This window comes from Chenopodium album, chromosome 15, assembly GCF_948465745.1.
Source record: "Chenopodium album chromosome 15, dcCheAlbu1.1, whole genome shotgun sequence".
NCBI lineage: Eukaryota > Viridiplantae > Streptophyta > Magnoliopsida > Caryophyllales > Amaranthaceae > Chenopodium > Chenopodium album.
The window spans coordinates 42779817-42799314 of record NC_137848.1 but is presented as its reverse complement, the minus strand read 5'-3'; the positions used below and the strand labels follow the sequence as shown (position 1 = coordinate 42799314).

The following is a 19498-nucleotide window of genomic DNA, read 5'->3' as shown; positions in this document are numbered from 1 at the left end:
CAAAGATATTGATGGTCAAAACGCATCTTGAAGATCACAAAAAATAGAATAGACACTTTAGTATGGGATGAAGGGAAATTATAATGGTAATCTTAGCTCATTTCAAATATTGTTTCCACAATAATATGAGTATATCACAATCTACAAATACATAGTAGAACAACACTATTATATTCTCATAAATCTATAAATACAAATAATTATGGTTGTGTTTGGTAAAAAACTAAAAGTTGAAGTTGATTGTATTGACTGATTTTGACTAACTAATTGTATTAACTAATTTAACTAACTGATTTTATTAGCTGATTGAATAAAAATGTCTGGTAAATAGCTAATTGGTTAAGTTATTTGAGTATGCAAAATAACCAATAAATTCATTGACATATTTAATTTTGGAAGGGTTTTTGGGTTAAATAAGGATATAATTGTCATTCCACCTAATAATAAATTTGAATAAGCTAATGAAAAAGCTCCTCAAGGTTATTTAATTTGGTGGAATCAAGTCTTCAAATTAGCTAACCACCGTGCAAACACCCTAATTAGCTTATTGAATTGGCCAATCACCTAAAATTGAAATCAACTACTTTTTCCCCAAAAAGCTCACCAACAAACGCACTCTTAGGTCGTGTTTAGTGAAAAGTTGATTGTATTAGTTAATTTTAGTTAGCTGATTGTATTAAGTGATTTGACTAACTTATTTTATTAGTTGATTATATAAAAGTGTTTGGTAAATAGATGATTGCTTAAGGATGTTTGAATATGTGAAATGACCAATAAGCTAATTATAGGGGGTAGGCAGTTAAGATAGGATTTTAAATTAAATGGGGGTACAAGTGTCACATCATTTTAAGATATTGAATAAACTAATAAAAAATCTCTTAAAAGGAGCTTTTTGAAAAAGAGTTTATTGAGTGGAATAAGCCCTTTAAATAAGTTTTCCACCGAACACTTTATATTATCTCGTTTAATATTCAATTAACTAATGTTGGTCAAATAACCTATTTACCAAACACAACCTTATATATTTTGACAACAGCTAAATGCATTAAATTAAACAAGGTTGCTTCCTTTGGATCCTAAAACTTTAGATCCACGAATTTGATCCTGACCCGACCCGTTGCCTCCTCTAGTTGGCGGAGATTTTTGATTTGAAGATAGAGTTCAAGATAGGACGGTAAACCAAAGTTATCCCTTGAAATTTTGTAGAATTTACAGGGTATTTTCTTTTTTGAAGAAAACTTACAGGGTATATTAATTGTCAAATTTATCCAATATAATATTTGCAGATTTGTTGGTCCAATATTTACGGGTCAAACATTTGGAAATAGGGAAAGGTAAGGGGATTCTCACCCCCCAACTCCCCAAGTGTTGGGGTAAAAAGGTGGGAGCTAATTCCTTACCTTAAGCCTTGCCAAGTGAATTAAGCCTTATTTATGCGTATCTGATATGATATGGTCTGATCTGATTTGATTGTTTGGTTTAACCAAACTTTATGTATACGATAATCTATCAAGAAAAAATATATCAAGTGAAATTTTGTTAGATTTGTATTAATATATAATATTTATAAAAAATTTCATTACAGAAAACAAAGATATTAATGATAAAAAAAAAACCCGCAGATAAAACGATAATATGATCTAAACCTCTTTTTTTGATGTGATCTGATTTGAACTTATATATCGAATCTGAACTAATTTTTTCTAAAACAAGTAAAAATAACTTGAACTAAACAAGTCTTACTTGGTTACTTGTGTCTAGATGTTATATATTCAATTAATGAATCAATTTTCGTGTAAAAATTATATTTGAATAATATATATACTTACTATGCAATGTTTTCGCCTCCCAAGCAAGGGGTTAACAACAGATACGTAGATGCCTCTACAGACAAATGCCAAAAATATACTAATCACAAATTGAGCTGAGAAAATAGTGATGGAACAAGATCAACCACAGACCATGCAAGGCCTGCATACTGGATAAATCTGATTCCTGTGTCAATATCGAAAGAATCCTCACGGGAAGAGAAGAATATTTTCTGAAGGTACCCCGATTGCTGCTTGGTTTTGTCTGAATTTTTACCAGTTGTAGATACATTAAGAGCAGGAAGATAAGTCGTCGACCTTACAGATATACCCATTGTATTCAATGCCACTGGCAAAATCCACTTTGCCAAGGCCTTGCTGCAATACTTCACCAGTAGGATGGTGGGAATACCCACAAGGATCCGCCCGATAAAGGTGGGAGCTGCAAGTGTAGGGGTAAAAAGGCGTGGCACATCCTCATGGTGAAATTGGTAATATGTCTGTTGTACCCCAGAAACCTTGACAACACAATTCATATGAAATCATTTTACAACGTACATAAACATTTTTTTGAAAAAACATTGACATTTTTTCGAAAAAACATTAATTGATTTATTTTTAACAACATACAACGTGAAATAAGCTGGAGAGAAATTCACGACAGTAGAGTTTGTATTTATTATACAAAAACCTCGAGAAAGCACCAAAATACCCTGACACAATGCTAGAAACTAATCGTACTTTTAAGTAACAATGCCGCTCTGAGAGTAGGTAGAGATGAGTGTATCGCCCCTCATACTGAACATTTGCCATATTACATGCAAAATACAAAGATCACTCCACACTTTTCCCTTCGTCTATTTTTTTCAGAGAATTTATAGGAAAGCAAGAGGCATATGCAACAGATAACACGGATTGGGGGTAGGCCAACCTCATTGAGGGCACTCTTATCTTCAAGAAGATGATCCTCTATTCTTTTCTCACTATTCTCTTAATTTGATTCTTGTTCTATCACCAACTTAAAAGCTAGATTTACTTATAACAGAAACACGAAAAACTCATTTCTAGAATGCATAGACACCTTGTTTCAGAAAACCTGTGCCAATTAAATGAAATAAACAATGATACTTTAGGCTCGTAAAGGACACTTACAATGCCAAATGCAACACCATTGAAGGCTGTATGGAACTCAAAGCTTGGTGTTGGAATCTCAGGTGTTGGGTAAGCAAAGAACAATAAGAAGCTGAGAGCAGCCCAAAATGTTGTAACTGTAAAATTGCATGATTTGGGCTAATTAGAAGACATGAAAACAATACCAGAAAATGCATTAATTCAATTGTAACCCAAGTAAATCTCAACATAGGGCAACAAACTTAGAAGGTTCTAGGGTTCAGCAGATCTGAACATAGCGCTCCTGTATTTGCAATCCCCCCCCCCCCCCCCCCCCACTGAGGCCCTTGCTATTCTCCATGCGATTGACAGCCCCTGCATCTCTAATAAAGCTATTGAAGTTTGACTGACTCAGATGCCTTGATCAGAAGCATCCATCATGTAGAGACGGCAAGGAGGAAAATCAAGCAGATTATCAAGGAAATTAAACATAGAGCTAATTCCTTCTTATCTTTTACAATTTTAAAAGTTGCAAAATCTGTAATTGCTGGGGCACACAACTTGGCAGTCTCTGCTAGGATAAAGCCTTGAGCTCTTTTCACTTTTTTTTTTTTTGGTTGTCAAAAAAAAAAAAAAATTAATTAATTAATTTTAAAAAAAAAAAAAAAAAAAAAAAATCATGTCTAAAATGCACTTATATCTGATGTCAACTAATACTATAACCCGTTTCTCTCAGCAACCCAGAAACAAAGTTATATACCCAAGCCAAGTTCGAGGCACTTCACATCCTCTTCTCAACAGTACAAAATTGCTTCCCATTCAGTGATACTCAAGTTTATGCTCAACAAATTAATGTTTACTTCACTCAGTTTCAACAAATAGAATACAACACTTCAAGTTTGTCTTTTATTTGTATAATTTTATAGCCAAGGTATATTATGAAATAAAATTGGCAGAATAACAAAGCTGCACAATGATAATTTTGGAGTTGAAACAATAATGGAATATATAGCTCAATTCAGCTTGACGGATCAATGAATAATTATGTTCTTAGACCTACAAACAAATTATCTTTAAGAAGACTTAACCCATCACTCACACTTGATATAACTAAACAAAGCCACATTATCTTAATTAGCCACAAGCTCATAGGGCCATAGGAGTGGCCATGCCCTCTGCAAACCCCAACTCTCCCACCCTTGATTGCACCCCTGGTTTTTAGCGCTTTTACTTGTGAAAATCTATACATAAATATCTAATTTCTACACCTTTAGTTGAAAATGATTTTTAGTTATTACTCCCTCCGATCCTTTAGGTTTTTCTTAGTTCACTTTGATGTGTTTGTCAATGCACATTTTAAATCGTTAACATCCCTAATTACATGTTATTAAAAATTATATAAATTTGATATTCTAAAAGTACTCATGGAGACAAATCAAACTAGACATACTTGATCATGTTTTTTTCTTATATAATGGAAAGAATTTAGAAGATTCTCTTAAATTGTTAGTAGTATTTAAATTTTAAATGAGAAGAACATTCAGGATCAAAGGGAATAAGAAATTATAACTTAGCCTACAGAATAATTTTCCATGTAAAAGTTAATGGTATTCATAGGCCCTAAAGCCACTTCTTGATGATAATAGTGGTAACTAAACATGATCAACCTTCTTATTAGATAGAGATTGTCTCTTTTCATAAAATTGGAACAATTTCAAGATGGATTACAATAAAGTATCAGGCAGTTAAGAGAGACCAAAGCCCTCATAAATAAGAATCCTCTTTCAACTCACTAAATTAATTCAAAGCACATGCATCATCGTTCATTAGGCATGGTTTCTGGATAATTCCAAATTGCTTACATAATCTACTCTATGGGAAAAACAATTCATATCAACAAAATTTAACCATCTAGAGAAATAATTTCAAGGTCTTGTTTCCATAGTCAAAATCCTAACCATTTGATAGACCAATGTCACTGAAATTTCTGCATCAGTACTGCATGCAGAAGGACAGGGAGAAAATAATCCTTATGCAAAACAGAAAAAAGCAGAAGAAAAAGTACAGAGGACTGATCGTTATAAACCCCTATGGATCCTATGCTTTGCAATCCTATGTCACAGCCACCAAACCACAAAATACAGCCACCTTTTCTAAAAACCAGATCAGAGTAGCATGACATTTTGTTTCCCACATTATTGAGAATAAGAGATACAAAGAGGGAATTTAGCTCTTGTTTCACATTCTATCCCAGATAAACACGAAAAATTTTATCGTAATTTTCTCTTTTATGGCTACACTTATTCTCTAAAGGATTTTTTTTTCTTTTTTTTTTTGTTGGGCTGGCGAAGGTGGCTGTTAATCCAAAATTTTGTAACAAGTAGGGGTTTTTATTTATTTATTTATTTATTTTTAACTATGAAACAGCTCAAATAAAGCAATAGGAACAGTGCTTTCCACAGAGCCCTCTTTCTGAGGCATGTAAACGGCACATTAAAGATTTTCAGTTCCAGACCCTTTTTTGGAAAATATAGAATCAGTAAGGGGCCATTCAATTCATCACAACTTCACAAGGAAAGGAAACAGGCGAGGAAATTGGGGAAAGGAACCATGAAAGAGAAATGTAACATTATGTTTGGTCCAACAGGATATAAATCTAATTCCTCAATCACTTATTTGGCTAAAAGATCGGAAGAAAGAAACGATGTCTTAATAACCTTCAAGCAACCCCAACAAGCACCACATTGCGGCCTTATCAACTATCCAATGGAGTAATGTATACTGCCGTCAGCTGCTTTGATAAGCATTCTTACCTTTTACCATACTGTCCTTCCAATCTAGCTACTCAGAGGTAAATTTCATCACCACGTTCCAGTATCTAAGGCCTTATTAATTGTTCTCTCTTGGCTGATACTGATAACAGCAGTGGCAGAGTTCTTCAGAAGTTCTTGTGCACCAATATGTTTATTATTAGAATAGACTAACTGGAGATTGACCGACACTTCAGATCAAAATCACAGCCAATGGCGCAACAATGGAGGTGGATGCTAGTTGCATCTAAAGATGGCACTGGGCCCGAAATACAGCACCATGGGCCTTGGCCACTTTTTTTTTCCTTCTTTTTTTGGGTGAAGCACAACAAGACATGACAAGACAAAGCACCCTGAAATAAGTTAAATTTGGCTTAGGCACACAAGCACAGTGGCACATGGCAATGTGCCATTTCCAAATTTTGGCACGCCACATGCTAGTGGTCTCATTACTCATAAGTGGGACGTGCTTAGCCAGGCCCAATGCACATGGGCCCAGTAGGGCCCACAACCATCTTTAGTTGCATCCGTGGTGGTATATCAATGGTGATGGAGAGGTGTGGAAGAGATTAGGGCCATTCTTGTCCCAAGGGGAGTGGGTAAATCAAGATGACTCAAACCAGGGTAAAGTGGAACATAAACCAATAAAATGTCAACCAAACAGTCAAACACTTTGAAAGTGTATCAAGGGAGATGCTTTCCTTTCCCTTACGTGAAACCCCCAACCTAACAGACTCTATAGGTGGCTGATACCCAAAATCACTAAACTTTCTTGAATCTACTTTGGAAATAGAAGACACAGTAATCCGCCCAAAACTCCAAGAAAGTACAGTGTAGAGCACCCTATTAACATGCTGTTCTTCCCTAGTTCATTCCAGGGCAATATGCCAATATCCTACCGTATGAAGCTATAATACAATCACTCTAAAGAATGAAACTATTCAAAAATAGAAACATTAAAGTCCATCAAACAATCCTCTTGTAACTCTTTCAAATTTAATGTAATTACAAAGCTTTCCGCATACAGTACGCAGATAACAATGCATCAGTTATTTTGAATTGCATAAGTACTTAAAGTTCAAACCAAGTATAGGAAATTCATTTTGAAAAGGAGTAACAGCTTAAGTCACCTCCCTCCCAAGCCAAAAATGGATCCAAGAGCTGTGTTTCATCACCAAAGACCACAGCTGAATTCCAAGTGATTATGGACATGTTATATTCAATAGTTTTCTGCAATTCAGCTGATTATGGGTACGTGTCCAAGTGTCCGACTCGGCTATCACGTGAAAAAGGGATGACGCAGGAGAGCGGAGCTAATAAAAACTGTAGGGAAGATCAGGGAAACGTAATATCCCCTATTGAAAGTGACAAACTATCCTCCCTAAAACCCTAACTATATATAAAATAATAGTTATCTTCCACCATAGCTTCAATACTAGATGTTACAGCCTCTTTCATTCCAGGCATTGTCTGGTTTGGAGATTAACTTCTCTTTGGATCTCAATCATCTTATATTTAAAAGATCTAATTGAATGGCTTTTATTTCGGATTTACTTCAGCATGTATTAAACTGATGCATTAATTTCATCTGAATGCAGAACAAAAGAGGATGAGCTTTGAATCATCAAATGGAATCATGCTTACCATTTTTACCAGAAGTGATAAAAGTGTCAACATATTCATGGACTGTGAGCCAAAATGCAAGGATTGTCAATCCAAGAATCAACCCGCCTATGACATCAATCAAACTGTGCATGCCAAGGTAGATTCTTCCTAACAAAAAAAAGTCCATCTCAACATCAAGATATAAATGTCAGGAAATCTAGTGAATTGACCACATGTAAGTTCATCTCAAGACATACCAAAGGCTATAAGGCCAACAAGCAAGCAAACCACAGCGAGACCAGCAAATTCTTCCGGACCAACACTTCTTTGGTTATATGATATAACATAATACAAAAGGAACCTGTATATTCCAAGACACAATTAGAAACAATTATTCAACACAGACGTTTTAAAAGAGAACAGAATTCTAATGCATTATGCCAATCAATAAAAGGGAGTTAATAACTAGCATCCCCATCAAAATTATGGCACCAAAAAAATATGACTAGAACATATAGAACTCAAGTCAATATCACTTGAACTCTTGAAGTGAAGAGTATTGGCCCAATACCCAATAAACATGACCACCATAAGATACTAAGGAAGCTCTTAAGTCATGTTAGGACTCAACAACATTTTCGCCTGCATCATTACTCTTTGCTAATAAGAGGGTTAGCTAACCACTTTCCACTGGAGAAGACAACAAAAGAGATATAAAGCCTGTATCCTAATGAGTCAATGACTCAACATCTTACTTCTATGATTTAATGCTTTGCTCTGATTATACACCAAGGCTCTTTGATTCGGATGATAATGAAATATGCATAATTTCACAATGATGCAGCATACAGAGCATTACATTGCCTTCTATCATACAAGGTAACACAATTACAAATGCAAGCATGTTCATTTCCTTTAAATTTCGATTACTTTCCTTACTAATTATTTCCACTTCTCTGCGTGAATCTGAAGACTTGGGACTAATATGGACAAGAAGCCGTAGGTAAGTATACAAAGCCTGAATGCAAGCTTTCTCTATCAACTATTGTAAGAAATATATTAGCTCGAGCTATATGTCTAACTAGAGCTATGACTCATATTCTATACACACTATTGCCTATTCACTGGAAAGCTTTTTCTAAAAGCCTTAAAGTAGATTGAACTAAGGTGATCATATAATCAAATAGGCAAATACAATACATACATTATGAGCACTTCAAGAATTTGAAGCAGTAATCACTAGACGATTGTGGGTTGTGACAACTGTAGCTATTTATAAAATCAACTACCAGGAAACTTAGAAAAAATATTATTACCCAGATAAGCAAACTGTGTTGAGGGTATGAGATGAAGGCAAACCATATTCCTGTGCATTTTCTTCTTCATCTTTGGTAGCAATCAATCTCCTAACAGGAGGGTTACTCGGCCTCGGAGCCGAAATTACATCCTAAACATACACAAAATTTAATAGAAACACTCAATATTATTCTTTATTTCTCACACATTTAGTTAACACATTTATTTAACTTTGAACCATATTATACCTTTATACAATTTCCAACATAATCACAGAAAGCCATTAAAAGTGTCATTTGCCTTGCTAACTTCCCATGTCCACTCTGCAATATTTTCATCCAAAACCAAAATCCCATTAACCAAAATTAGCCACAATGATTCTTCAAAAACCCATTATTTATTATTTTATTTTAAACAAATAAATTTAAAAAATAAATAAAAATAAAAAAAATAAAAAAAATAAAAAAATAAAAAAAAAACATAAAACATAAAACATACCCAAAAAAGGAGAGGAAGGAAACCAGTGTAGAATGGGACAGAAACTACACATGATAGCACAGTAAACAGAACATCATAAAATTTATGCCGTGATTTCTGCAAATTTACCAAAAATTCAACCAAAATAATCAATACCCACCCACTTCATAAAATCAATTAAAAAGCATATATAAATCAACAGAACATCATAAAATTTATGCCGTGATTTCTGCAAATTTACCAAAAATTCAACCAAAATAATCAATACCCACCCACTTCATAAAATCAATTAAAAAGCATATATAAATCAACAAAAAATTTAGAATAAATTTTAAAAAACCTGGATCTGAAGAACAAGAGGAATGCCAGTTTTAACATGGTGTATAACCCAAGGTTGTAACAAAGATCTAATCTTTCGGGTTAAACCCAAAAAAGAAGAAATTATAATCCATGCCACAATTCCACAGAGAACTTCTGTTTGCCATGTGGGTATCTTCTCCATTCTCTCTCCTATTAAGGTTTACAATTACAGGGAAGGAGAAAGACATAGAAGATTCAAAGAAGAAATTTTGTGGGGTTTACTAAAACGAGTAAATGGGAACCACATGACCCATGATACTTGTGGGATTTTAGGTGTCAAATAGCCAAAAAATGGGGCAATGAAAAAGACAAGTTTGAGAAAAAAGTTTGATTGAATCAAATAATGTAGTTACAAAGAAGATGATGGTGTTGTTTTCAGAAGTTTTATTTAGGTTTTGTAGGTTATGGAATAAAAAAAAGGATGATTAAGAAAGGTAATTTGACTAATTTGTCAATAATGGGGGTTTAGAGAGTAGGACAGTATTGACAATTTGACGTTGGACTAGTTAACAATTTTTATGCTATTGCCTTATAAAAAAAAATTCTAACTTATGCCCCCAAATTTCTTCGGTTTCTAACCTATGTCCATGCCTTTTCAAACATTTAAATTGTGTCCTCAACGTCACTAACTTTTATTAACAATAACCTTTCATGTTAACAATAAACTTTTTTTATTATTTTATTTCCTGATTTTTTTTTAATGTTTTTAAAGTGTTAAACCAATTAGAACGGGACACGTGTCAAATTAATAACGCCACGACACCATTGTTGATAAAATAACTTAACTTTCGTTAACGGATATGGATGTTTAATATTGTGAAGTGGAGGGCACAGCTTATAACTTTGAAAATGCATGAGTACAGCTTAAAAACCGAAGAACTTGTGGGGCATAGTTTAGAAAAAAAAAAAATTATGCTATGATGGATACATTTGGATTTTGGCCAGTTCGAATTCATTTTGTACATACAATTTAATTTTTCTAGTTTAGGCCATGTTCTATGCACCTTATTTCCACTTATTTCAGGGTTAATAAGTTCAGATAAGGGTTAATAAGTTCAGATAAGATAAGTTCAGGAAAAATAAGTTCAGATAAGTTGTGATAAGGGTTAATCAGGGTTACCCAAGTTTAATTTATAATGAAAATAAGTTCTAATAAGGGCTAATAAGTTTAGGTAAGTTCAGATAAGTAAAAATCAAATGAATAGAACGCACCCTTAATCTGACCCACATTATATATTTTATGATATTTATACATTAATAATGCAAAATATAATTATGAAGTATATGATTACATAACATTTGTTACCGATTTATGAGTTTGAATCACAAATCATACAAGTATTAAATTGCAGTTTGCGATGCAATTTAGTTTCAAAATATTTGAAATCTACACATAAATCGTAAATCACGCAACCCCCCCCCCCCCCCACACACACACACAAAGGGTTTGTTTGTGGTTTGGCGTGGTCTAGGTTGCACTTTGAACAACCCTACTTATATCTAACTCAATAGTTGCCTACAACCATTGTAATTATCACTACTCTTTACTTATAACCACTCTTATATCAGGAAGTATAAATTTAGGGCTTTGAGACAAAATAAAATGACTCACACTTAAAATAATTCTTCCTCTATCCCATAAAATAATTTTAACCCCAATGGTTGACCTCAAAATTTTAGTTATACATATTCTCTCTCCTAATTTTACCCAACTTCATCACACAATCTTCCTCTTTCACTCAATGACCAAGCAAGTTGGCACTACTATTTCACTTAATGACCAAGCTTCATAACATGGTTATTTTCACAACCATTTTTTTTTTAAAATTTTTTTTTTATATAGTTTTCCACAACCAAGTTATTGCTTTTTTTTCCCCAAAAAATTTCTCTCTCTTCATTTAATTATTTTTCCACACTCTCTCTCCTTATAACCACCCTTAACAATAACGGCTGACTATGCTATTTTTATCAATTTCTTTTATTAATTTTTTTTTCAAAAATAAGTGAAAATCAATCATCATCAGTAACTATATACTAAAACAGAGATTTCTTTTAAAAAAAAATGTATACTAATACTAAGATCGGAAGTGACTAAAATATACTTTCCACATTAAACCATCATTTTATTTCTACATACATTATTAAGTAGATAAAGAGAGCAATGACTTTTTTTTTTTTTTAAATTTTTTTTATAGGAATAGAGAACAATGACTTTAAACAAGGAAATACATCAAAATAATAATATTGCCGAACCAATTTTCAAAGAGAAAAAACAATATTTAATGGATGAAATTTGTCGAGCAATAAGGAGTTGTTCTCTTCACCTGAAACAAGTAAATTAGGTCTGATCTGGATTTTTCTGATATAGTAATTTGATCTGATTTAACAATTTGACTAAACTTTGACCGCATTTTAATATTAATCTATAAAGAAAAACATCATCAAAATGGATTTTGTTAGATTCATCTCATCATGGACTTTTTAAATATGTAATTTTTATAAAAATTTTAAACGCAATTGACGATATTTAACGATAAGTAAATGATGATTAAAAGTTCTGATCTGGTCTGATCTGAATCTTTCTGATTGGTCTCATCTGAATTTATTAAGCAATAAGCAATGAATATCTGAAATAAGTTGAAGAGAACAAGTCCTAAGTTATATCCGTCTTTTTTATGTTACAGGTTGAGGGTTAAAATGAGAATTTGCATGTTATAATTCCATTTTCTCTCCTCCATTATTGTAATTTTATTTAGGGTTCCTCCATAATTGTAATTGGAAGAGATTCAATAGAGAAACCAAAGGTCATGAATACCTTCAATGGAGAACGACAAAAAACTCTTCCCCAGAGGATTAACCATACCCAGTATTTTTTTTAAAAAAATTGGCTAGCCTTAAACAGTGTGTTTGGATAATATTAAGGGAAGGAAAAGAAGGGGGGGAAGGGAAAGGAAGGAGGAGGAGAAGGATGAGTTTTCCTTTCAAATCTCTCAATTGTTGGAGGGATCAATTTCTTAGAATTTAATCCCTTCATTTCTCTCCCCTCCAATTCCCTTCATCCATAATTTGTTATTCAAATGAAAGACTCTCTCTCCCTTCATTTCCCTTCCCCTCTTTTCCCTCCATTTCCTTCAATCAAAACACACTGTAAGAAATTGTCATTGACATTAGTCTTTATGCTTTACAAATTACGACATTTGAGTCATACTAAAATTAAAGTATCCAAACAAATCAAAACACACAAATAAAGGTTTGCTCGAATCAATCTCAAATCAAGTTAGTCAAGTAATTTTTTTTAACATCTTTAACCAAATATATTTTGCATGCATATTTTTGAACACACTTCTTTTTTAACAACAGTGTTTTTTTTTAAATTTTTTTTTTATTTTTTTATTTTTTTATTTTTTGCTTTGTTTCCGATTGTTTTGTTTCAATTTTGTTTTGTCTCATGGTGTGTCTATTTGTACAGATGATCATTCTTTGTCAATCTTCCTATAATTGATTGCTTATCTTTCATGTAAAGGATATGCAGTTATGTCCAACTATTTCTAAAATTGGGGTGATTAGGCAATTTGCAGTTATTATGACCTGAACATGGTTAAAATAAACAATGAACATGCAGTAATTTGTAACTAGGTACTCCATACTCCATTGCAATACGCAACATTTTTCAACCAATGTTATACAAAGACGGTTCAACAAGGAGATACTCCGTATTCAGTCTAAGAAGTTAAAAGGCAGCTTCATGCTCCGCAAGAACAGAAAATCGAGACACCAAATAGGATATTTTACACTACGAGATTCATGACTCTGATCCACTGCATCATAAAAGATGTCACCTAGAATATCCAGGTGAACTGCTGCGGCTGCGGCTACCATATGGGCTTCTACTCTGACGCCTTGAGCCATATGGGGATCTTGAGTAAGAGCGAGATCTATATGAGCGTCTTCCATATGACCTACCTCTTGGTGAAATTGACCTGAAAAGAAAAAAAGCACTGATAAGCTATCAAGTATTTCTCAAATAATACAAAACTTCAACTTTAAGTAAAAATGAACTAACCGTGAGTAACGCCCCCTTGGAGAACAATCATCCGGGCTGCGTGAATAGGCCCTTCCATACACTGGAGACCTAGAATAACGTGAAGAGGATCGCTTACGATCATACGACCGGCTCCTAACAGCACACACAGAAGCAAAATGAGAGCTCTGAATAATTTAGTTGCTAGGATTATATTACAAATGAAAAAAAAAAAAAAAAAATCCAATCAAGATAAAAAAAATATAAAATCTGCGCATTATTGGAGAATATGAAATATTTATAGAAACTGAAACAAAGCCTCACCTTACGCGCTCCCTTGCCCTCATTTCTGAGGGCTTCTTCCTATTCTCCTCAGCAAAAACAACAGTCAGCTCCCTTCCAAGGAGGACATAACCATCCATTTCATATTTAGCATCTGCAGCATCAGCAGGATCCACAAATTGGACAAACCCAAAGCCACGAGGATCCCTACATAATCATGAACCAATTAAGAATGCTCAAAAAGAAAGATCAAAACTATGCTCAGAAGCTCCACGTATAGCTCAGGTTGATGATGGTAACCACATATATTCTCCGACAAAGCAATTAATACATCAAAGCAGTCATTTGGTGGCTTACCTTGGAGAAGACTTCAATGTCTTCATCACAAAGGAATCATATTCTTTTCTTCCATTCTTCATCAACACTAAGAAAATCTTGAACAAGACATCCACTACTCAGTCTTGTACAAACTCTTATAACTTGCTATCTTCAATCTTTAGACACTTCTCAAGAAAAAACACAAAACTCTTAATTACTTCGTGTCTCCAACTTGACACACTTCTTGAAACAACCACACAAGAAATAGTTTGAAAAAATAACTATGAAGCAGGCAAAGCACAAAAAAACCCCTATAAACATAGACCACTAAGCAAACAAAGAACAAGGATGTACAATGCATCACAACCCTTGATCTCTTTCTTAACACCCAATTCTAATATGATAAATGGATTTACCAAAGACCGTAACACATTTGACAGCTCATTATAGTAAATTAATCATTTTTTGTTATCCTAATCTAAAACCTAGAGCTCAATACAAGAAACAAACAATAAACAAAGGTTTTAAACAAAACATTACAAGTGGCTTCATTATAACTTACCCAGTATGATAATCTCTAGGCAAGTAAATATCCTTGATAGGACCATACCGCCCAAAAGGCACCCGTAAATCTTCAGGCCTGCAACAGTAGAACATATGTTAAAACACAACATATTTATGAAGAATATGAGTACAGATAAGAAGATAACTGCTAAACTAAAGCAAATACAAGTACAATATATCAAATCTCGCATATAAATATTTAACAAATTCACTGCTGATAGCAGAGAAAGACATAGGAGGCAACTACAATGAGAGATGATAGCTTCATATCAACAAACAATTTTTCTTTAGGCAGTTCTAACAAGAGAGGCACAGCAACATGTAGGACGAACAGTAAGAGCACAATTCTCAGTCACCTTGAAATGTGAAAAGTCATAATCTAAAGCATGATTGATGACTCAAATAACCATAATCTGGCTTCAGCTAGACCGTGACACCATGGGGTCCATTAGCTAATCAAACCCATCAATATTACACAGAAAACTAATGGAATGGCTCACAGTGGAAGATTAGTCTTGAAATCTTCCCTGAGAAAATACAACAGATTCTAGTTGCTCCTCAATCAACAAGCAATGAATTTAATGGAAGAAAAAAAGAAGAGATGCCCAACTAAGTACTTGCCCAATGAAATGGTTGAAAGTTGATGCACAAGTATCTAAAAATATATCTATATCAAGAACAAGAAAATGAAGACTATGAAGATTTAGACAGTTCAATATATGGCTATATTTAAAACTTAAAGCAACTACTGAAAAATATTCAATTTATACGAACCACTACATAGGGTAGCAATTCGCAAATAAAAATTACACTTTTACATGCTGCCTTGAAAACAACCGTGCAATAGCATATTGCTCCATAAACAACATTTACATTGTTTTGAAAATGGATGCACACATTTACATTTCATCCCACATTGTATACTGTCACAAATTATCTCAAAAAATAACTTATATGTAAATGAATGACAATATTGGCTATCTAGCAATACGCAATACAACCAAAATAAATGAGAAAATTGGTTATCCTACGGCCTACGTTTTACATACAAAATACAAATGGGTAGGACTTAACAAAATACAGAAAAAACAAATATTAGTATATTAGTATAGCAAGCAAGTAAGCAACCATTGCACAAGAAACAATTAGTCATAAAATTGCTCATAGGAAGCCACAAGGTCGAACCTGCAATCATGACGGAGGTTCCGAACCAATAAACTAGTGGGAGCCTCCTTCCCACGGCTGTAACGGCCTCTCGGAGATGGGCTCCTGCATCTTCTTCCATAACTCCTTGGTGGAGGAGATGGAGAAGGGCTGTAGCTGTAACTTCTTCCCCTCATTTTCTCTGCATTCACAAACCAATCATCATCGGAATAAACAATAACAAACCCATTAAACTACAACGAAATAAAATAAAAAACTCATCCTATTTCATAATAACTGAGGTAAAGGGATCAATAATGATACTAAATTCATGGATACATGAAAATAATTCCCACCATAACACAAGGCGAGGAGGCAATGATGTAGACGGGACTTGATTAAGACTTTAACCAATTAAACTAGATAATGAAGACAAATATTACAATTTACTGCTTTACGAATGCTTTTATCCCATCTAATATACGAGTAAAAGTTTTAACCCACAATCTTATGAGAAATTTGTATTACTCGAAAAAAAAAATTTAAATAAACATCAATTTTCCTTCACAAAATTAATAACCTACCACACAATCGATTAAAATGGAATAAAAAGATACAAATCAACGCAATTTGTAAGCTAAAACTAATGATTAAAAGAGTTAATCAGCAGATAACTCACAATTTCATCAATATTTCTCTTAACAATTAATAACTGATAATTTTAATTTCAAACAAGCAATCAAAAACAGTCAAATTCGCAATAATATCATTGAGAATACGTAATGAAAAATTATATTAAAAAATTACGGAAAAAAAAAATGTACCTTGAATTATAATAGCAAAAAACTCGCGAATATTTCCGACGCAAATTGAAGGTTTGGTAAAGAGCAGATAAATTTGATGAAGGAAGTCGTTTTGGGTTTTTATTGTAACCACGAGGAATATGAAAAAAAGTGGTTCGAGAAGGTTCTTCTTTACAAATATACCCTTACTTTTCTTTCTATTTTTCTTTTAGGCCCTTCAATTCTCTCTTTATAATTGACTGAAATCCCTAGACTTTAGGGATATTGTTTGGCACGTCAAAAGTGACGATTATGGTTTTCTAGATTATGATTTCCAGGCCCGTTGAAAAGGTGGATTGGGCTTGAGGAAAATCTAGAAGTTTGTTGATAGAACGGGCAATGAATAATTCACTCCAATTTAGACATGAATAATTCAGATTTCCCTACCTTATAAAAAGTAGGAGATTATTTTTATCAATAGTACACGGAGCATTATATCCCTTAAAATGTTTGTTTACTTTCTTACTCACATGCATCCCTATCTTATACTCCGTAAAAAGTAGGAGATTATTCTTATGAATAGTGCACGGACCATTATACCCCTCAAAATGTTTGTTTGCCTTCTTATCTACATGCATAATTTTGTAATTTTTCTTAAAACCCATCAATTAATTAGAAATTAAATAGAAAATGGAATAATAAAATTTAAAATCTTCTTTATTTAATAGGGGTTATGGTTTAATTACATCACAACATTAGTCACTGGACAACGAAAGGTTGTTGCTTTATATGGCGTTTTTTTTTCTTTATTTTGTGAAAGTCAAAATTAATGACTTACACATAATTGTGTTTAAAGGTAATCAAGACTAATAAAATTAATTTATAACCACATTAGCTACATTAAGAAGGAACGCGACCCCCCAACACCACGGGGGAGAAGTTTACAAAAAATCGGATTATGCCGAAATAGATGTGCTAGGAAGAAAGGAAACCAAATTGACTACGGTGAAAAGGGGAAGAAAGCAAGAAGAGATTTAAGGGAATTATGGGGCTGCATAGAGTTTCACTGCAAAACTAAATTGTTTGATGCATTATTTTGTCTGTCAGTTTCGGATTATCGGTTAACTTTTGAAAATTGTGATATCATGTGTATCTGAATGCTATTATATATTAATGCCACTACTATGTATAGTGATGTACCCTATACTGCTATATGTTGTACCTAGTTGTTTCCAATTAGGTCAATGAGCGCAAAAGATATATTAGTATCATAATTCCTATATAAAGTGTTAGCACGTTGTTTTTTTCACTACTTAAATAAGGGTACAACCTGTTGTATCAGATTAACATCAAAAACAAGAGCCATCGGCATTGAATGATTAATTCCATGTGAAGTGCAAACACAAGCCAAGAAACATTAAGGCTAAGCAATAGAGAGATATACCTTTATCAGTCCATTAACTCCATGTCAAGTGCAAACACAATCTAAGAAAAAAATTAAACTGAAAGGGCTGGCCATCCTGCGCGCAACGCGCGCTTTGGCTGCCCTAGTTTGATCAAAATTGTTACATACAACCGGGGGTGCCATCTATCAATGGACAATGGTCCCGTACTTTTACCACATTCAAACAATAGTCCTCTTTTATTATACAAAATAACCCTAATTAAGAAATTTCTACAACAAGTAAGGATGACAATCTAGGTTCAATTCAATCTGGAGAAAAAGTTTGAGCCAAATCTATCTCAGAAATAATACTATGAAGGAGGGTGAGATTTGACGTTAGTTGTATATATTGATTGATGTTATAGTTAAAAGTTTGTCTTGTTTGAATTCAACAGATCAAAAGTTGTATTATTTATGACAATTCTTCCTAAGAGCTATTTAATTAAAAAAGTATAATTAACATTTCAATGTAGCAAAAATTTAGACCACTATTGAGAATTTCTCAAAAATTTTAATTGTTTTTATAAGAACTAATAATTGATTTTAACATAAATCTAAAAATCTGTCTATCAATAATCATCAATCAATAACTATATATTAAAAGACACACACCAGTAATGACACGTGTCATTTTATGGTGTGTCCTTAGTTTTTTTTATTTTTAGTTTTTATTTTTTTATATAGGAAATTGTGTCCTTAGTTTTTTTTATTTTTATTTTTTATATAGGAAATAAATCTTATGCATAAATAAAAGATTATTACAAAAAATTTTCCTTCAAAGAAAAAAAAGGATTAGAAAAGATTTAATGTATCCTTCCAAAAATATATTGATACCATAAACTTCTTACACATAATTTATGACATACGTAGAGTTACGTACTACTTTACCATTAATAAAACAAGGATTTTTTTTTTTTGGTATTTAATCATGTATGAAAAGCTTGCTAAGAGAGATATGAAAAACATTTTAAGTCAATTGATTATTGAGAAAAAAAAATGCAACATACATAAGAGAGAATGAATAATAGTGTGCAAAATACAAATTGTTAAGATTTTCATTTGGTTAACATGAAAACGATATAAATTTGTTGGTGAAATATATATACATATAGGGATGTCAGTGGAGCGGGTTAAGTAGGAGACCCGCCCCATCCCCGCCCCAATTTGGTGGGGATGGGTCTTGGTTTGGCGGGTGGTGGGGCGGGAATGGGGATAAAAATCATACCCGCCATGAGTGATGAGGCGGGGGCTGATTTTACATTGTACCCATCCCATCCCCGCCCCGCCCCACTTCATACCTGCTTCATCCCCATCTCACACCAATATATATATATATATATATATATATATATATATATATTTTAAAAACAAAATTATATATATTTTATACTATTCTATAAAAAAATTATGTAAAATAAAATAGTAGATATAATAATTGTAATACACTAATATTATAACTAAAAGAGTGAGTAATATTA

General features: G+C 33.1%; 2 protein-coding genes across 2 annotated transcripts; both read right to left on the bottom strand.

The window, feature by feature from the left end:
- Nucleotides 1–1736: 1736 nt before the first annotated feature.
- Nucleotides 1737–9784, bottom strand: LOC145583172 (lipid phosphate phosphatase delta-like). The gene is made up of 8 exons (XM_081640344.1): nt 9447–9784; nt 9128–9223; nt 8878–8952; nt 8650–8780; nt 7591–7694; nt 7373–7501; nt 2961–3076; nt 1737–2326 (listed from the first exon to the last, which is right to left on the bottom strand). Exons 1-8 carry the CDS (start codon nt 9606–9608, stop codon nt 1913–1915), a joined length of 1227 nt encoding a protein of 408 aa, XP_081496470.1. The 5' UTR covers nt 9609–9784; the 3' UTR covers nt 1737–1912.
- Nucleotides 9785–13091: 3307 nt separating this feature from the next.
- Nucleotides 13092–16708, bottom strand: LOC145582272 (serine/arginine-rich SC35-like splicing factor SCL30A). Its single transcript, XM_081639281.1, has 6 exons — nt 16619–16708; nt 15837–15996; nt 14650–14727; nt 13812–13976; nt 13530–13643; nt 13092–13446 (listed from the first exon to the last, which is right to left on the bottom strand). The coding sequence occupies exons 2-6, from the start codon at nt 15989–15991 to the stop codon at nt 13302–13304; spliced, it is 657 nt and encodes a 218-aa protein (XP_081495407.1). The 5' UTR covers nt 15992–15996; nt 16619–16708; the 3' UTR covers nt 13092–13301.
- Nucleotides 16709–19498: the final 2790 nt, after the last annotated feature.